Raw genomic sequence first — 20679 nt, 5'->3', positions numbered from 1 at the left:
TGGATGAAGTAAGACCAACCAATATATTTAGAAAATGCAGAACTAAAGTAACACTATTATTTGCAATAGCGTGGGGGGAAAAAAAAAAATCAACACCTACGCAGAGGAAGACTAAGGTAAGTAAACCTTAAAATACCAAATATTTTGTTGTGATTTGTCATAGTTCTTGTGGTTTATGCAACCAGGGCAGAAATCTCTCCTGTTCTGTTAGAGCTCAGTTATGTATTACTCAGCATCTCAAAGTGATAGAAAACTTAGCATGCAATTTCTGAACCTGGTATTTCAGCCTGAGATACAGTCCTAAAGAAAAAAAGAAGAAAGAAAGAAAAAAAAAAAGGGAAAAAAAGAAAAAAAAAAGAAGAAAGGGGAAAAAAAGAAAAAGACCTTTAAGTGACATGAATATGAAATATGACTGGCTCTAAAAACCACCAGTTATTGACAAACTAATGAACACACCAGTTATCAGGAAACTGATGGCTACTTATATCAACAACTGGTGCACTGGATGTATTCTGCACACATGCCCAGTGTTGACAGTTCTGTGACCTTGGTATTAACTTTTGCCTCAACTTTCTGAGCTTTTAAGTGAGGACAGAACTTTTTCCTCCTACAAAATTAAAGTGCTTATTTAGAATAACATGATCACCAAAAGCACCTAGATTACTCTCTCCAATCCAATGCCAAAGCTAGCAGGAAAGATTTTGATATGAAACCTTAGATGTTACATGATTACCCTTCTTACATATTCCACCCAAAATACCATTTTACTTTCAAGATTTTCGGAAAACAGAGATAAAAAATTAGCGTTACAAGATTAAAAATATGGAAAAGGAACGAGGACTCCAAATGTGGTAAGGCAGCTGTCACCTCAAACCCCACCCCTGCGAAACTTTGGCTTTCACCAGCAGCCAGTTTCCCAAAGGTAGATTATTTCATGAGACCCATGCAGTTCTCTGCTGCTGCTTGGACTTCAGTCACTCCCACTCAAATACAGGCTAACACATGTGGCTCATAAGCATGCTTTCAGGAAGAAAAACACCCAACCAACCCAACAAAAAAACCCCAACCCACAAACAAGACAAAACAACCCCACCACCAAACACAAAAAAAGCCCCCACAGCTAGAATAAAGTTAAGTTCAGCCCCTCTTATATGAAGTACTGACTGATTAGTTTATGGGTCTGTTTTTCTACTCCATCTGAAAATTTGAAGACATTTTTTTCTTCAGTTTCCTTTCAGACACTACAAACATCTACAAACAGATCCTTTTTGGACAGAAGTGTCAGAGAAGTATTTCTGGAGGAATCTGAAGCAGCTATGACCATTGTCTAATACCTGAAACATCATCTCCGTTCGCCTGAAATCAACAGTGATATTATATATTCTACAAGGTCTTAACTGTAGGATCAAATTATTTCTTAATAAGGATTAAATATCCGTAATAGTTACTTGATGCTAAAGCCTCCACATACTCCTTTGTCTTCTCTGTTCAGTAGCATCATATAATATGCTTAGCTTCACACTATAATCTGTAGCCTATTCTTTTAGGCTATTAATTTTCATATTCCACTGGATTTAATTATGCAGATTACTGAAATTCCACTAGTTTTTCTTAACGGACCGGTATGAAGAATGAACTTTGTAATTAAATATGCAAATAAAAGGCAACTCTTTTCATCTGATTAAACAAAAGCTACATAAAGACAGGGCTTCAGACAAATAATTTCTCAGTTTACTGAAGCCCCTCTCTATAGAGCAGTAACAGACAAAGAAGGGATTTCTCTTCCTTTAACAGCAAGCGAATGAGGTTTTGTGGAAAAAACCTGGTTGTTTAATATACGTTAAATGCAGATTACTACTATTTATACCCACTATTTGCAGATCAGCTGAAAAAGGAAGCATTATGCTTAACAAGTTAACACCACGCAGCTAACCACCATTCTCTGTAAAATGGCTCTTCTTTTTCAGACCTCTACTGTGAGTGTTAAGGTTGAGACTCATGAATGTGTTGAGTCCAGAGGAAAGAAACTTCATAGAGAAGTGTCAAGATTTTGGCTTTCTTCTGTGCAGAGCTGTGCAATATCCTTGCCTCATCTGCTGTATTGCTTACTGAAAGAAGGAATTTTTCTTACATTTTTCACAGAATATCAACCTCTAAATACAGGGAATTTAAAACCAACTTAAATTTTCAAAGACATCCCGTGGAAAACTAGTTTCCTCATTTCATCTCTATTTCCACCAAATTAAGCTACTGAATTTCTGTATATAATGTTGGAAGCTCACCTTTGCATATGAAAATTTAAGTATCTTCTGTACTGTAGTAATTTAAAAACCAAAACTTAACACACCCACATACTCCTGAGTGCCATTATAACTGCTGATAAACTGAAGCGGTATTTTTTTTTAAAAAAAAAAAAAGGTTAATTTTAGTGTGTGTAAGCTAGCCTCAGTAGATTTTGTCTGTAACAGTGTTTTTCACACTTTTTTCTTAGGAGTTTTTAGTTGGGCTGCCCACTCCTCATATAGCAGTATTAAATATAGTTAGACTTGCCACTCTAAAGAATCAATAGACTGTACACCAGTAATCTATAATCAAGAGGAAGAGTCTAGCAAGCTTAACCTAAGAAGTTTAGCACAGAAGCTTACTTTATATGCTCTGAACTACCCTTGGAGGAAGTTGAAGAGGAAGCCTGCAGAGATTAACTGCTATACCCGATGGTAACCTTAACGCCAAAAACCACTGCTTTGAAACAAAGTCTTCATTCTGGTGTCATTTGTTTTTTAGAACTACTCTTAAAGTGCAGTTTAGAAGAGAGTACTACTTGCATTACACTATTGCGTGATATAGTAGAGCAGTGAGTTCAGTTTTAACTATAATGGTACTAAAATTGCTTTCAAAAACTGGCTATATGCAAGTTATAATTTCAAAGACTGAATTCAGGCATAAATAACTGAATATCCTTCTGGAAAAGTGGGACTTACCACTCCAAGGGAGATAAAGCTCCCATTTCTCTAGTTGTGAGATCAAGACTTATAGTCACAACTGCCTCAGAAGTAACTGGTCAATCATGGGATCTGACAGGTATCTGTCATGTGGGATTGATACCAAGAGCAGAAAGGCAGAGACTTTTGATCTGTAAACTGATGAAGTCAAAAGAGCTGCCAGACAAGCCCAAAGTGACTTTTTTCCTATTAAGTAATCAAATAGGCACAAAAAGTCTCACTTCATCATCCTCTCCTGTACAAGCATACTTGTGGTTCTCCAAAACAATGCGCAGTAAGCTGGAGAAATCCCTGCTACAGGAGGTAAACATTTATGTGGACAACATGTCATTTGCTGAGAGTTGCAAATAACAGAAACACCTCGTGCAGGAATTCCCAGAGCCAAAACTGTTGGACATGAAAAATGTTCATGAGATGCATCACTACAAGCTTGTCCTGTTCTCAAACTCTTCCCCCTAAGGATGTGCTTCTGCCACAGTCAGAAACGTGAAACTTTGGTCCAAGTCAGTACAGGCATTATATTTCTCAGAAGTGTTTCTATCCTTAATTAGTATTTTAGTGTGAACATATAGATTTGAGTAAAATACTTCATAAAACAGTTAAGCAACTTCTAAGAACACTAGGACTTCAGAACTTCTGCATTTGCCAGTCAGTAGGGCACACCTAACCGTGCAGAAATCAGCACAGCACATGCCACTGCCCTAGCTGTCTGCTGCACTAAGTCTCCAGAGATATGAGGTTTTGCAGCCTCAGCTTTTCTTTGGACATTCTTTTCCCCTTCCATCCCTCAAAACACAACCACAGTCTGCTCCTTAAATGAGTTATCTGAGGTAGCAGGTGCAGTTCACCACAGTTTTAAATCCAAAGACTGGATTGTCTGTTTTCTGTCTGATCAGAAAAATACTGTCACACATCAAAACAGTACACTAAATCACTTCACTCACAATACATTTCAGGTAATTTGGCCACAAGACTGAAGATTACCTGCTAAAACAAAAGACAAAAAAATGGAAACTCCTCCAAGATCATAAAATAAAATTTGAAGTGACCTAAAAAGAGCTAAAGAATACAAGTTTGCTCTATTGTCACTGAACTTTCTCAGTATTTGTGCAGAAGTACATTCATTCCTGGAAGTTAAAGTGGATTCATACTTACTTCAAGGATTAGACTGAAAATGGAAATGACACCTTAGACTTCATAAAATCTGAAGATGAAAGCGAAGACATTTGAGACTTCTAAAGTAAAGTGCATAAACTCCTTAGTAGGAAATGAAAAAAGCTAATAGCATTATCTAAATAAGAAAAGCATTAATCTCTAAAATGACTATGTGGGGAGAGACCTCTAACAAGCAAGCAGCAGCAAGTTGTTAATATTTGAAGTTAATGATTCCAGTTCAAAGACCTTTTTTTATTCCCAGTAAGCAAGTGGTTCTTTAAAGTTATTACAATGTTAAGAGGAGGATTAATTCTTGCTCCAAGTTACATACTGTACCGCAAGCCAAATTTAAGTTCATTTCCTGATGCTGGCAAGAAGAATAGGATTAGGGATACTGCCAAGGAAGAGAACTAGTTTACAAAATTAGTAGATACATATTCTTAACTTGTATAAAACACGCAAACCCTAAAAACTCCTATGACAAAAGTCTTGAGCAGCAGAAAAATGTCTTTAACCTGTTAAGAATATGCAAGAATGGGACTGCATGCACTCCTTTCCTACGGAAAAACCTTTAGCATGATCCGTAACTTCAACTGCATTTCAGCCAAGGGGAGAGAGGATGACTCATGGATTTGGGCCAAAAAACATGTAAAGAAACTGAAAAGTCTTCTGGTTGCATTGGGCACTAGTCAAAGCCCTACATTAGGCTTCACGTTCTCTCTTCCAACAACAAGCATGTAAATGGCATGGCGTTGTTTTACACTTCCCTGCTGAGGAAACAAAGTATACCAAGGGAGCTGTGTAGTTTGTGTTAAAACCAAACTATGTTTAGCCACGACATTTAAGTTTGTGAAACTCATACTGTCCTTTAAAAAAACCCACTGTGGAGGGCTGTACAGAGTTAAATTTTGCTTTATGTTAGGATACTCAGCAAATTTCCACTATCTCACAGCATGTTTAACCTGTTCTATTAGAAGTCCAGTGTTTTGGCAGCATAAAGAGGCATTTAAGTGCTACTAGGTTAGCTCTTTCCTAGGTCAGTAGTGCAGCTATAGTTTTCAGTTCTCAAGCACTTAAGAGTAAAGCCTCACAAGTCCTTTGAGAAATTATTTAAGCAGCACAGCTATTTCTGGTGACCCACAAAAACACCACGGTTCCTCAGCAGCAGTTGAATATCCTGCTCCCTGTGCTCAGCTGACCTTGTTTATGCACCAGCGTCAACGAGAGTGTCTTGGCATCAGAAACAGCTATTATGTAAGTTGAATCTGCTGTTGTTAAACAAAAAACCAGCAGTGTTCATTTCAGCTCCACTAGATGTGGAGGGAAAAAGCAAAAGGAAAGGCAGTATTTGCCAAATGGGAAAGAACAGATAGCAAAAGAAAATCTGCAGTTTTAAAAGGCTTTCCACACCATGGAAGAATGCTGACACTACAAAAACCTTTTTTCAGTTCTACCAAATTTTTAGATGACAGTAAAGCAGACTATGACTTTCAGGCTGCAAGAGGATTTATTTTATTTAACAATTAAGGAGTCTTTACCATTAGGCCTGAGTTATAAATACAGAAATACACAGAATCTCAATAGGCATCTTCTCAAACTCTGAACAAACAGTTAAGTTTAAACAAAACCAGTAAGTGATCATTGTGTTTATGGTTAGCCAAGTCTTAAAATAGACTTGACCACACAGCAAAAGCAGTTTGGCACCTTATGTTTACCTGCTTTTAAATACTGAAATGCTGATCAGGTTTGGGTTTTTTTTTGTTTGTTTGGGGTTTTTTTTGTTTGTTTGGGTGGTTTTTTTTTTTTTTTTTTTTTTTTTTTCTGAAGGGGCGATTATTACTGTACACTTTCCTTCAGACAACCTAATAGGTAACTGTTGAATTCATACACGAATCAAAGAGCAGTCTCCTCTAGCCAGCTATCTGCCTATTTCAGCAGAACATAAGTCTAAGGTATTTTTGACAGGTTTGCACTCAAGTCATATTAGAACAGCACTGGGTCAGGAGCAGAAGACTTGTAGTTGAAGAACTCTGATAGAAGCATTTCTATTTTATTTCTTTGCAAAGCAGATGGCTACAAACTGAATCTCTTTTCCATGTTTAAGTATCAGTAACTAAGAGGAAGTTTTTTTTCTAAACTAGATAAAGTTATTTAGGGCCAGTAATTCACAACAAGAAATAGTCAAGATTCTGCTAATTAAAGGAGCCTTTTCCCTAAATTCTTGTGATAACTAGATCTATCAGGAGTGCATCCAATATTAAAAGTGGATTGGCTTGGCTAGCGCTGAGCACTTTGAACGTATATAGTTCTCACTGCAAATCAAAAGAGGTTTACAACAGCAATTCTCTTGAATCTAATATAATTTTTAGGTGCAATTTAGGCTTTTTTAGAAAATATTTGCTGGAAAAATCATCAAACATAAGAACTAGAACAAAGCTCGTTCCGTGGGCAAACATCCAGGTGTACCCTACGTACCGATCCTAAATCTTATTCCTTCCCTAAATACTTACAGGTCCCTCCCCTGTACCTAACTACTGCTCACATCCTGAACTATTAGCTTAATGAGAAATAGCACATCTTGTGTCTGGACATGATCTACATGTCTGCTGACTCGCCAAACAGCATATAAAAACCTATGAGCTCACACAGTAGAGGGCACCAATTTAAGCACCTTCTCTCTGTACAGGTGACTTACGAAAATTTTAGAACCCTTACCTTTGGTTGAAATTGGTCATGAACAGAAGTATTGTATTTCATGCATTACACATTTTAAGCCTCTGTGAAACATAAGTTTTGATTTCTTTGGAAGTCAGGCTAAATAAAATTAAGGTTGTATGACATCATCATTCCCTCCTACATGCACCTTTGAGAAGTAGAAGCTTCTCTGGAACTTGGCACTTGTGACAAAACATTTCTAAGCCTCTGGAGGACAAACAGTTTTTTTACAACTGCCTGCTGGCAGGATCCCTCAGAAAACTGTGATAATAAAGCTGTAGAGCTGCTGAAGGCCCCTTGCTTTATGTCTAGCAAAAAAAAACCTAACCCTTCAGTAATTTCCAAGTGGCATAGACATTACTGAAAAACACACTCATGCATAAAATGGATTTAAAACACAAATTCCTGGGTTTACTAAGTATGTTAAGTCACCCATGACTTTTAATGCAGTCAGTTTTATGTATGGCTTTATTTGTCATTTTAATACGGGCTCAGCAACAAAAGTCATGCTTAAAACCTAGATGCTTTCTACGGATTCTGCAAGGAGGACTATTGTTCATAACAAAGGCAACAACCAAATAGATACCTCTGGAAATTAAACAACCAGTTAAATATCCTTAAGAAGTATGAAACCTGGATTTACATGTAAGAGTTGACTCTAGTGAAAAGCTAAAAGATACTACTTCATCCAAAATGCCAAGAATACCCCACCCCAGTCTGACAAAAGAAATTACGATAGCATTCTCCCCGGCTGAATGAGAGTGCTTTGAAGTAGTTTTTGTGCCTCTGTGGGATGTGGATAACAACTAACTTCCTGTGCCAAAGATTCTGATGAAAGATGAGTCCATTTACCAAACGACCTTGGAATTTTAGCTGGCCTATTCAAAATTCTCCAAAAAGAGCTATTTCGGTCCCATAATTTGAGACATTTGTCCTATATATACTGGAAGTCAGCTACAGGTTAATTTATGTCTAGGTGCATAGCATATTTGCTGAAAACCATTTCTATTTTAAAGCCAGAAGTATTGCAAAGAAAAAACACAAATCATTAACTCACATTTAAGTGATCTTGCCTTTGATTTTTTCTGATTTTTTCTAAGATTGCAAGGTTCTCTTTTTCAATGCCTTCATCCTCAGATTTCTTCCCATCAACTGGTTCCTCCTCCTTCATATCATAGTGATCCAGATCTTCGATGTCCTTCAGGATAGAGGAAAATTCACTGTAAATAACTTAACTATGCTCTTCATTCAATGAAACCCTCTCCAGGGGCATTTAGGGATACAGCCACATACTGCACAGCACTATGTATTAGTGATTGTTGGATGCCATTTCTATTTTGCTCTAACTTCACTCTCTCAGCCAACAGTATTCACTGGAAGTGTAGGGAGCCTTCACAATACAAATGAGACCCAAATTCACAACATGTTTCTGGTCACAGAAACAAGCACAATAAAACCTCTGCAAGAAGTTAAGATTGTAGTGAATTAGCCCATTAAAGTAGGTAAAAACAGGAAGTTAAGGCATTCTGAACAGGGCTTGAGAATCCAAAACTACCCAAAGTTAGGGTGTCTCCAAGATGTTTCTAAAAGCAGACTCTTTTTTCAATTAGAATCCTAGCTATATTACACTTCTGGCAAACAACGATTAACATATCTGGCAGGGTTACAGCAACCCTTCAAGAAAGTTAAATATTAGAAAGCTACCGTACTTTATTCAAGGTGAACATTTCAGCTGAAGATTAGATGCAGCATTAGGATATGACACAAAATTATGTGTCATAGGTCAAGTATCCTGATCACAAGAGCCAACATTTCAGTTCTGAGTTCTAGACTAAGACTGAAAAATCTTCCACTCTGTATTCTGAGACAGGGTTATCCTGTTGCAGAGGAGCACTCTGAACTTAAGACAACTGCCTTTAAAGTGATTCAAGTGCTATTTGTGGAGAGGAGGGGAAGAATGTAAATACCTTGAGATGAAAAAGGAAGCGCTACAGCAGCCACACCAGCAAGCTATGAGTATACAACTACCAGATATGCTCCAAAATGCAGTACTCCACTGCACCTGTGGCTACTCTTTATGCACCATGTGTTTGCATGGCAGGAAAACCTGGCCATAAATGCAAATTCAAGGATGTCTTACATAGTAAGAAACGCACCTATCTGGTGCCTTTGACAACACCGTTTCATCCAACTGTAACAGATTTTAGACTGAGTATTCTCTAAAATGCTCATGTTTCTCAAAATAATGATACTGCCCTAGGAACCCTAAGCTGCTTTTCAACTTAGAAATTGGACTAGATTACAAGTTGAAGATATCAGTGCCACACACAATGCCACCTGACAGTTCATAAATAATGACAGACATGACAATTTTTTTGTCTGAAGTAACTCGAACAGAGTGCCAAAGGCTACTTACAAGTCTGCAAGGAGAAAGAACCTTGTGGCAGCAGGATATGGGAGCGTACACACTATCTTTACATAAACTCTGGCTCCAACAAATGTCGTCTGGATTGGGCTAAATATGGTTTAAGAGAGACTGCTTCAAATCAATTCCAGAACATGGGTAACACTGAGATCTTTTTCTAAAGGAAGACCCTCTATTCAAAGAATGAGTTGTTCATTCTTACTACACACCTTCTTCATTAAATATCTAAATCTGAAGTAGTCAGAACAGTTCTCCTATAATAAGGCTATTTATAGTGGTTTAAAAAGCAAGCATCTTGGAGCTATTCTAACATGCTGTAAAAGTAATTGAAAGGGGTAGTTCTCAGACAGTAAAAAGCTCATTAAAGGGAGCACCGTGTTGCTAGACAGTGACATAAACCCCTTAAAGTTTAGCATGTCTGTTTTGGATGTCCTTCGATTTCCTTCAATGTATTCGTTAAAAACTAGCTCACCTCTTTAATAAATCAGCAAACTGATTTACTCTTAGCCAGTCTGCTTCAATTTGGGAGGCACGTTCAACTGTATCAGAGCCAGTTCATATGCTGCTTGAAATAGGAGTTAACTATGCAAACTTACTGATTTGGCACACAATGTTATGTATTGTTTGACTAAAGCACAAACAGATGTCCAATTCTCTGTGTGCAAGTACCTCATAGCTGAGATCTAGGTTTAAGAAGAAAATTTCACTAGTTTTGGTGGTTGAAGTGAAAGCTGACATTAAGGTAAACATCCACATTTTAAATTATCTTTTCTGTTGAGCTCTAGGGAGATTACATTTTACAGTTTGGCTTCATAATTAGCCAGCCACTGCAGAGTAAAATGCCAGAATTCTACTAGATTAGGATAATTCTCTCATATCTACACATACTTCACCCATATCTTCTTCTTCCTCCTCCTCTGATGTAACTTCTTCTGTTGTTCCATTCTGCAATACAACAATGAGGTTTCTGCATAAATTGTGCATATGTTCCTTTCTTTCAAAAACAGGAAGTCTACTATCAAACAGTATATATAAAAGTTAAACTTATCAAGGTCTGCAAAGGACTGAAGTTTAATGTGAAAGATACATAAAGATGCTTTCCTAGAGTATGACAGTGAAGAGATTTTTGCATGAAGCAAAGATAAACAGAATGTCACAATTAATTTCACATTAAGTTTTAAGTGGAAACTTAAGATTCAGATAAGGATATCCTATTATGAGGCAGTGACAAATGCAATAAACAAGTCAAGCGGGTTATAATTTATGATCTCTTAACCATGAAATCAGATCACGGATCTGACTAGAAACCATATACATGCTCTAAAAAGAAAAAACCCAACAAACTTTAGACCTCTAAAACTTAATTGATTTTTGTCTCACTACTAGAACTTCTATGCAACAACTACTATCATTATATAGCCATTGTTATTAGATTATTTGATAAAATACCAAAACAACACATTGGGTTCATTTTTCATAGCTTTCCATTTCAGGATACCACTTCAAGCTCAGGAAGTTTGAGCTGCAGAAATACTCAGGAGCATTCTGATATGCTTGTCCTCTGCTTACTCTTCCTTTGGCAAAGAAGGAATGACACTGCTGTAGACAATGCAGTGGACTAAAAGGAACTTTGTTCTGACTTACTAAGGCCACTCTTATTTAACTTGCAAATTTTCTGACATTTCTGGCTAAGAAACCTTCCATGAGTTTGTTTTTGAGTTTCAGAGCATAAGCAAGACTCTTCAACGAAGCTACTTCCTAATATTACAGGCCTATTGCTTTACAGTTGCGCTGCTACGTGGGTGGCTGACAGAAAAGACCTATAGGATTACAGTTTGGCACATGACCAAAACGAAGCAAGTTATTTGTCATTACTATAGTACTGTCACCACAGGAAAACCATCTGTTATGCTACAGGAGTTTTTAGAAATCATGTCATCTTAACATGTATAAGCAAAAGATATCATAATCTTATTAAAAATACAAAAAAGAACAGTTACTGTCAGTTACCAGTTCTGTTTTCAGCACAATACAAAACATTTTAGTCAACCAGAACATTTCACAGCCCCTGACAACTCTTTATTTGTCAAGAGCCCAGAAAGTAAACAAGGCAGCTCAGATACTCCCTACCCAAAGTAGCATATGGTCTTGATATCCCATGTCTCTGCAAGGGATTGAAGAGGAAGGAAAACATCAATACTAGTTCATCCAAGTAGTTCATCCAACACACATACTCTTCAAGAAAAAGCAAACACTGTTTAATCACATTTACATTTCGGAAAAAAGTAAATTTGGGAAGCACTAGGAATGCACAGCGATTGGCTTGAACAGTATTTAGAAGGGAATTAAACTGATAGCACTGGTTTCACATACACACCTTTCAATGATACAGAAACTCCAAAGGAAATTGTGTAATATTTTCACACCATTATTAAATGGATTCTGCAAACAAAATTCAGATTGAGGACACCATAAAGCAACAGTGCTTCATATCTCAGTTCTGGCTTACACAAGGTTTAATCGTTCTCACCATCTTGGTTCTTGAAAAAACAACTCCTTCATTGCCATAAGGAGGTGTCCACAGCTTTTTAATTTACCTGTCCAGCTGGTAATGGCTGATCCAACATTTCAACATCTGGATGCTGAGGAAGATTATATAATCTGCAGAGGTCACATATTAATCTCTTCAGCTGTTGAAGAAGCTATAAAAAAGAAAACATGGAAACATCTACTTAAACCAAAGCACAGAACAATAGATTTTTCATTTTCTTCACCTGTTAGTACTGAACTTTCAGTCAGTGTACAGCATTTAAATCTGCATGCACTGGAATAAAGTTTAAAGACCCCTCTTTTTCTCTGTAGTCATTGTAATAAAATCCCCACAATGGGAAACCAAGGACATGGCAAGTTAAAGATGCTCCCGTTCATCTCCTCATGTCAAGTGAAGGAAGTCATGAGCAAAAGAATAATCTGCTCTGGCAGCATCATCCATTCCAGGCATAGGTGTCTCAGCCACAAATCACTAGGGAATAATCAAACGGTCATATTCCATGAGACAAGATGGTCCATTCCAGTTTCCTAGGTTAAAGAACCATGTCTTAAGAAAAAGCAAGGAGGAACAGCCTGATTTTCCACATCCTGAATCCCTTTCTAGGGCACAACAGTGAGGCACTAGAAGCAAGACAAACACCGTACAAGGCATAGAAACTAGCTAACCTCTGAGCTAGAGCCCAAGTAGTCTGCTTGCTGTATCTTGTATCAGGTTGAGGCACAATCTGTTACTATCACTGATTTCTGTTTCCAACTTTCGGTGTTACATTGACTGTTAACTGCAAAATATGGAACACCTTTCATTCACTGTAATACTATCCAGAAAATAAATTCAGTTCTGCAGAAATAAAGAAACATTGTTTGCTTCTTGATCACCATGCTAATTAAGTGGATTTCCATACCTGTTAACCTTCTCTAGGCAGCCTCACATTCCTAGTTAAGGCCAAGACCATAAAAGACTGTACGATTGCATTTCCTAACTTTTCGAGGTCTTTGCATAGCTATGTCAGAAAAACAAAGAAAGGACTACAGAATACATTTGCAAAATGGTCAACACTTCATTATTTGCAGAATAATAGCCTAGATGAAGCTTACAAAAATTACACGTCCATTTATGGACTTTTCTTCCAGATACCAAAGGAAGTTTGTCTTTCCACTTGTAGAAGGCAGTGTGCAAGACAGCCATTTCTGTACACACATCCTTCAGCACTACTAGCAGTTACTTAGAGGGGCAGCCCCCAATCCCCTTTAAGTATCTCTCCATAAAGGAGGGAGACTCAGGCAACGTGGCCTCACCCAAGGAACAGCATAGACTGTATTATCCTGAAAGGATAATACCTCTACAACACTATTTGGTGTTTGTATACTGCATTTCTTAAAATATACAATAAATTAAGGTATCTAAGAAAAATCTAGTCACTCCAAAATATTCTACATGTCTGAAGCCTTACTATTGGCCAGTTTAAATGCTTTTACCTTACCCTACTGCAAGTGAAAGTTCAGCCTCTCCAGGGTTAAGAACTCATTTCCAAGCCCAAATCACTAGCAGTGGTAAGCAAATGTTGCCCTTCTGCTATCTGAAAGCTTCAGTGCTTTCCCCTTCTCCAGTAGAATTCAACATTCCTGTTTAATAGGAATATTATTTATTCATCGGAGGCCATGAACTGACATATCAACCTGCATTACAAGAATTACAACGTTCTCTCCTACCATACCACGTTTGCTGTTTCTGCATCATTCATGACAGTCATCCTTAACTCAAAAATAAAGCAGACAACACCAGAAGAACTGGTGCATCAGCAACACATTTCTTGTGAGTATATACATGAGATGTGATAGTTTATGTTGCCAGAAGCTTTCTGTAACAATCACATTTCTCATCAGTGTTAAGACTCTACACCTGTTTGAATCCTCCTTAGTGTCTGAAACATCAGGAAATCTTTTAGCAGGCAGAAAGCGGGTTAATCAATCAAAAAGCTAGTTGGTAGATAGAACCACAGGTCTTAGAACTATTATTCTCAGTAAGCTTAAGATGCTTAAAGTTTTTTCTCTGCACAAACAACACTGCCTCATGGAGAGCTGAAGCATAAACTATAAAATTTCAGGAATTTTAATTTTTCTCATGTAGCTATGTAAAGCTAGGCAAGCCATTAATTTGTTTACATCTGCTCTGAAGCACACAAAAAAATCTAAATGATGGGGGAAGAATACCACCATTAGCATTTGGCTGGTCCAAAGCCTGGAAAAGCAGTTGAACACAATATTAGAAGTGTCTCTACAGAAAGAGACAGTAAGGCTGGAGGGCTGGGAAAAAGAGTTAAGAACTGCTTCCTGCCCCGCTTCCTCCACTCCGCTTCATAAGAAGTCCTGTCACCTGAACTGAAATTCAGAAGGAATCTTTGCAGACAGGACCCAACACATTGCAAGCTTCTCTCACTTCCTTCTGAACACAGCACCACTGTGAGGTACACAAGCACTCTCAAAGCAACAAACTGCTGGCACAACCTGGACCAAATTACACAGTGGCTGTGCCTGAAGAGGTGTCTCCCTGCCTCCAGCAGCACATTTTCACCTTCTCATTTGCACTGGCACCAGAGACCACACAAGCATGTAGCAGCTTGCAAGCTTCGAGGCACATCAATTCCTGATGTGCCTCAGCACATAAGCACCAATTTCACCATACAGAGGGAGGCAGGAATGTGCAGCTGAGAGCAGGGACCCCCTTCCTTGGCAGCAGTCTACACTTCAGGTTAGCCTAATGCAACTGTCAGACTGCAGTTTCATTTTTACAGCTAAGTTGTTTTACTTGATGTCAGTTTCTACAATCTGCAAAGGTGGTGGCAGAGCAAGAAGCTGATCCCATCTCTACAACCTTTCTTTCTTATTGATATGTTTTTCCTCCACAGGAATTCATTTCATGCCCTTGATCCTTCTGCCATGGATCACCATCACCATTATCCCTTATGCTCTGCTCACATGTATGAAAAATCATTGGAAAACCTTGTTTTCTCATTACAGAAACATGAACTGAAGTAGTATAGTGTAAGTATACACATGTATCTATATACATATATACACACACACAATTTGGGCTGAAAGGCATGTCTGGAAGTCATCTGATCCAACGCCCCACTCTAAGCAGGGCCTAGCATGATTTGGTATGTGTTAATGGTACATGAATAGACTGTATCAGAAGGGATAGCAGATTTCTGCCACGTATTAATAATTTAAATGTATTTCCAAGCTAACTTCACATGCTTGGCTAATGTAACATGAATGATTACACACACATTTTGCTAGTACTGAAGAAAAGTGGGCTACCAGTATACCAATAGTTTCCCTGGAATACAAACCGCCTAAAGCAGAAACTAAACAGCAACTAGAATGCATAATCCATAGGGTATTAAAAGAGCAATGTAAATAGCCTGCATAAGGTAAATGCTCAAGCGACCAAATACAATGGCAAATTTATAAATTAATGACATTGATTATAATTAATATAAAAATAACAAAAAAAATTAAAATATAATATATACATCTATAATACAACTTTTAATGCTTCAGGAGTTCTGAGAAGTTGATAGTTCTTATGGACACCATAACGCTGTTTTAGAACACAAAAACACCTCTTAGAATTTTTTGTTTCCTGTGTTAACATCTTACAAATCTGAAAACAGCTTAGAACAATTTTTCTGAAACCTATCCTACATTAGGAGGCCTTTTTATGCATGAAGAGATCTTTCTAATGCAGTATGAAAGCATTAACAATTTTAGGATACTTTTAATGATACTAATATACTGCTGGGTTCACTATGAAGTACTTTGTTTTCTGATTACCAAGAAACATGAACTGAAGTATAGTGTAAGTATACACATGTATCTATATACATCTATATACACACACAATCTGTATCTATGTAAGAATAAATAAATGAATCAATAGATCTTAGCCTACCACTGAAGGAAACTGCTGAAGAGGAAACAGAGGGAAGAAACAACTGTCATTTGGAGTGCGACCACTACTTAGCTATCAGGCAGTCTGTGACAGTAACTGGCCTCATGCACATTCAGCAGCTTTGGGCAGTTTCAGAAAGTAAAGCACAGCTGCTTCCTGCATTTTGTCTCTATGACCCCCAATATACATACATAATTAGTTGCTGCCACGTTGGTAGTTTGCAAGAGCCAACATTCTTTCCTGAAATACCATCATGTGGGACTAAATCTTAATACAGAAGTAGTGTGCTTAGAGACAGCAGCTTATCCAAGTTGTACACACACTTATGCCAGGAATTCTATACTTTTGAAGCCTTCCTTGCAAGTTTAAGCCCTCAAGGTTTGGAGAGTGTGAGAATTAAAGCTGTCCGTCTAAATTTAAGTCCATTTCACTTTTGTCTTTAAAAAGCAAACCTCCAAATCACGTATAATTATATTTAATAATCCATGAAGTAGGGTTTGAGACTTTAGACTTGCAACTATAACTTCCATTATATTAAACAGGACAATGAAATTGAAGTAGGATTTATCTTTTGCATTGCACAACCACTAGAAGGCAGCTGTCAGTTTCAGCTACCTACCAAATCTAACGCAATGCTGATTTTCAGGATCTGAAAGGGAATTCAGGGGACACTAAGGGTCAGAGAGAATTCTGTAGCCCCTTCATCTGCTGACTGGAACTTGTTCAATATGAACAGTCATGCAGCTAAAGCCTCCAAACCTAATGCTATCTATATTGAATATGTTCTTAATAACCTTTCAACATTTTTAGTGTTTTGAGGAATTTTCATAGCAAAAAGCACCATGCTGATGCCAAGGTAACACAGAGTTTCAGACCCACAGGAGTTTCAGATCTTCCAGGAAACATGTGCATGATTTTAACATAGTAAAACAGTTTTCCTTTTACCATGTCAAATGACAAGGCTTCCATATATAGAGCCCTGTCAAACTTTTACACCTGAAGAGCACGTTCTTCAGTTTCCCAAACAACTGATACCTATCAAAAATTACAAAGCAAGTAGAAGGGGGCAGAGTAATACCAAAGAACTCTAAATCAGGGTACGTGTGCTAGCAGTGCTTTTAGCACGTGTTCACTGTGCTCAGTTGAGCTCCTGGAAGAGTCCAATGCAATTTCCCATTCAAAATTTGACTGTTCCAATAACTTCATGAATTTAGAGCAACAGAGCACAAATGATCCTTTAGCTGCAATAAATTAAATGAAAACTGGTTTGAAACATTCTAAAAGTCTAAACTGAACTAAGTGAGTTTTTAGGAGATAGCATGATAAATCAAAAGCCTCTGAATTTCTACAGGTAGTAGTTCCTCATCCCTTCCTACTCTACTCCAAGAGGTCTGTGTGTGAGTTGCTCCAACGCCCTTGAAGGGGAGGGAGGGAGTTGCAAGGGGAAAAGTTGTAGGGAGAAAAAAGAAACCCAATACCCACAAAGCCAAACCTTTTGAGCAAAACAAAGTAGTCAGAATTTGTAGTGTAAGTATTTGTCTCTTCAACCACTCCCATCTGTCTTCATCTTGGCATAACGTCATGTGGGGTGGATTCCTAAGAAACCAATGGGCCTTCCACAGGTGTATATTACATCAACCCATCAGCTTTTACATGGGCAAGTACAATCTTGATATCAGAAGCTGTGTTCTTACAATGTACATAAGCAGTCTATGTGCATATGCAATTCAGCACAGCAAGTCCTATGCATGTTTGCGATAAAGCTTTCTACCCAGGTTTGCAAGCAAACCTGTAGGTAGTTAAACATAGGAAATATCTTGTTTAAAACCTTTAGTCTGAAGCTACTAGCCACACCAGCTTCAGATACCTTCTGAGAAGTGTATTTAAGAAAAAAGTTGATTTGGCCACATTTTCTGCTTCTATACTGTCATATGTCTTTTGAGGCAGAAGTCACAAAGACCAAGAGAACTGTGGCATTCTTCTAAATGCAGTTTAGTCTAAAGTTTAGTTTGTAAGAAGAGAATACACAACTGATATGTATGTCTCCTGTAATCAGATCCAACACAATACATTAAAACACTAATAGCCTTCTGCAATGCCCCTTTGTTTTTAATTACGGCAAAGCACATGAAGACTCTCACTTGCGTGTTAGTTTTCTAATTATTTCTGCTAGAAGTCAAATGCATCCTAAATATTCTTTAGAAAAGGAAATATACACATCCTTCTTTAAGGTCGAGTATGCCTGATAAACATTATTCCAGTAAACATCACAGGTAAGTGATTTCATGAGAAAGAACATTCCCAACTTTTCCAAATACTAAGGCCAGCAAATAATCCATACAAGCAGCAGTATTCTGCAGACTGATTTGTTTTGTATGCATCACGTGCATGCATGCATTCCTGTACACAAAAATAAACAAAAAATGTTAAAATAATCTGTTAATAAAGATCATCCTTACGGGCTATTTAATATCCATAAAGCTGAATTTGGAGAGGAAAACAACACTTTTAATCACTGAATTTGTCATTGGGCTGCAATACTATTCTTTGTGGAACAAAGTACATTTGTACTGAAATTGTTCTCCAAGTAATATTCAAGGACGCTTACCTTCCTGCATAGAATGGGAGGTTAATTTTTTTATATATATACACACAGCTCCTATCACTACATCAAAAGGGTACTCAAGTAAGATATAATGCCTGACAGTTTTCTGAAATACAATACTACTATTAGAATCTGTGCAAAGATTTTTTTTAAATAGCAATTGTCCAAAGCCACAACACTGTTCAAACTTATCACTATCTAAGGAACATTCTGATGAGCCAGAAGCTATCAGGTCAAGTCTTCTTTACTGAAACCAGGAATTCTTTGTATTAGTTACCATTATAGCCACATTTTGGAGAATATACATTCTCAAGAACACAAAGCTTTTGCCTCCATAATTGACCTCTGTCCAAAGAAAACACTAGAAGAGCTGTTTTATTCAGCAGTTTTAAGTTCGCATGCATTTCACTGTTTAATTATTTTCAGAAAACCTTAAACTGTGTAATTATTGGGGCTGAAACTTAACTTCTTTTAAAGAGCAAACGTTTAAGTCATCTTCTCCTCCTTGTCCCTAATCTTTTGGATTACTTTTGGTTTGTATGTTTTTGGAAGAGAAACTTGTGTTTACAAAACCCCCCGAATAACCCCAAAACTGAACTAATTTAATTGCTTGTTAATCTGACAAAGCTAAATAAACACCCAAAACCAAATAAACACCCAAAACAAACAAAACACTTGCTCACCAGTGTATTGCTCTTCTTAATATCTTCTAAACGCTCTAAGACTGAAGTCAGGTTTGGGTCATCTGATTCTACAAACCATATTGGTGATGAAGAGGGGTAAGACTCCTGTTAAAAAAAAAAACAACACAAAAGACCCAACAAATAAATAAACAAAAACCCCATAAAGCTTTTAAAACTCATTCACCCTCAAAATTTCACAACACAGTTTTAACATCACCTTTTATCTTACTGTAAGTCAGGTAACATAGAAGCTTTTAACACAGCATTTTTAAGCAACACAAGAGAAGTTGAAAAAAATCCAGCCAACTGGTTCTTCTAGTATTTCATGTATTTCATCCTATTTTCATCTTGATCAGATGATGGACATACAAAAGAAACAGTGCTGAAAAGTTTAAAACCCTGGAGGCGGGTGGAGCAGGAGGGAAAAATTTAGAAATGCAGTACAGGTGATTATTACCAAAAAATGGAATCAAAAGTAGTACATGTCAAAGAATAAAACTGTATTGATGCCCACTTTTCATAAAAATACAGATTCCTCCAAATAAAAGCTGTGAAAGCAACAAAACCTGGAGACTTAAGATTTCCTCCTCAAACAGGATTATTCAAACCGTTCTAGCACTGCCCCTCAGACTGAAGCAACATAGCTCAAATCTCCTGCCAGATGACAATGCCAAAAATCTGCATCTTTATCTTTGTACCATCAAGGCTCATAGCAGACTTTCCACCATTGAAGGATTTCTCTAGCAATATATTGCATACAACCCTATCAAGAAAGCTTACAGATTAACTTTCTTCCATCAGTAGAGTCCTTCAGTTTTTAGGCAGGTGCCAAAACACATCCTAGTGACAGCGAGACCAAATGGGTTCACAGGATTAGAAGTGTCCTCGATTTTCCAGAAAAAGCCCTGGTTAGGGCACATATAACATATATGGCACAGATGTGGCCCGCAACCGCTCACACAATCCATGACAAGTGATTCTTCTGCCACCAAGCTGCCACAGCATGCAGCCCTTCAAAAGGTGCTGGAAAGACCCTTGCTACGGAAAGACAAACAGAAGTCCTTTGCCTCTTGTTTAAATGTTTCAATTTTTTTCCTAACACAGGTTTGGTAACATTGTGAGGATGGAGGAAATCATGTAGCTTCCAAGTCAACAGTAAGTGTTCCTTCATATCACTGACATGTTTGCATTTTTTTCTGTTTTGTTTTAATTATTTAAGGAGTTCTCCACTTCTCACACATTGAATTAAATTCTAGTAGCTGAGGACAAATTGCTGAACCTCAGTTTTATCACCCAGATATTATCTTCATATCCCCAGGTCTTACAAAATAACATGAGGGAATTTTCATTCATTTCCCTCACTGCAGTTTAAAAGGAAAAATTCCATATTTCTCATTCCAGAGACAAGTAGTCATGCTTCATTCTTCAACACTTAGAGTCAAGGTTCCTACTGCTACTCTAATTTAGACTCTTTCTTGATTGCATTGTACATTTTTTGCTTTACAGTTTTCAAGACAGCAGTAAGAAGTTTCGCAGAAGGAAGACATCACACCTGTCTGTCAGTGTTACTGTCTGGTCTTTAGTGATTC

The 20679-nt window shown here is 37.5% G+C and overlaps 1 protein-coding gene across 5 annotated transcripts in view; it reads right to left on the bottom strand.

Annotated features, from left to right (window-relative positions):
- Positions 1-20679, bottom strand: part of UBE2Q2 (ubiquitin conjugating enzyme E2 Q2) — a 51610-nt gene that overhangs the window by 14573 nt on the left and 16358 nt on the right. Inside the window, exons 2-7 of one of the 5 annotated variants that reach the window (XM_075160415.1) lie at positions 19091-19195; positions 11895-11999; positions 11675-11739; positions 11428-11461; positions 10186-10242; positions 7930-8070 (exon numbers count right to left, since the gene is read on the bottom strand). In XM_075160415.1, coding sequence (XP_075016516.1) covers positions 7930-8070; positions 10186-10242; positions 11428-11461; positions 11675-11739; positions 11895-11999; positions 19091-19195 — 507 coding nt within the window. The remainder of the gene's footprint in view (positions 1-7929; positions 8071-10185; positions 10243-11427; positions 11462-11674; positions 11740-11894; positions 12000-19090; positions 19196-20679) is intronic. The other 4 variants (XM_075160419.1, XM_075160417.1, XM_075160416.1 and 1 more) reach the window with 4 other exon arrangements.

Source organism: Calonectris borealis, chromosome 11 (assembly GCF_964195595.1).
Source record: "Calonectris borealis chromosome 11, bCalBor7.hap1.2, whole genome shotgun sequence".
In the NCBI taxonomy this organism is placed as follows: domain Eukaryota; kingdom Metazoa; phylum Chordata; class Aves; order Procellariiformes; family Procellariidae; genus Calonectris; species Calonectris borealis.
This window is presented reverse-complemented; position numbering and strand designations above follow the sequence as displayed.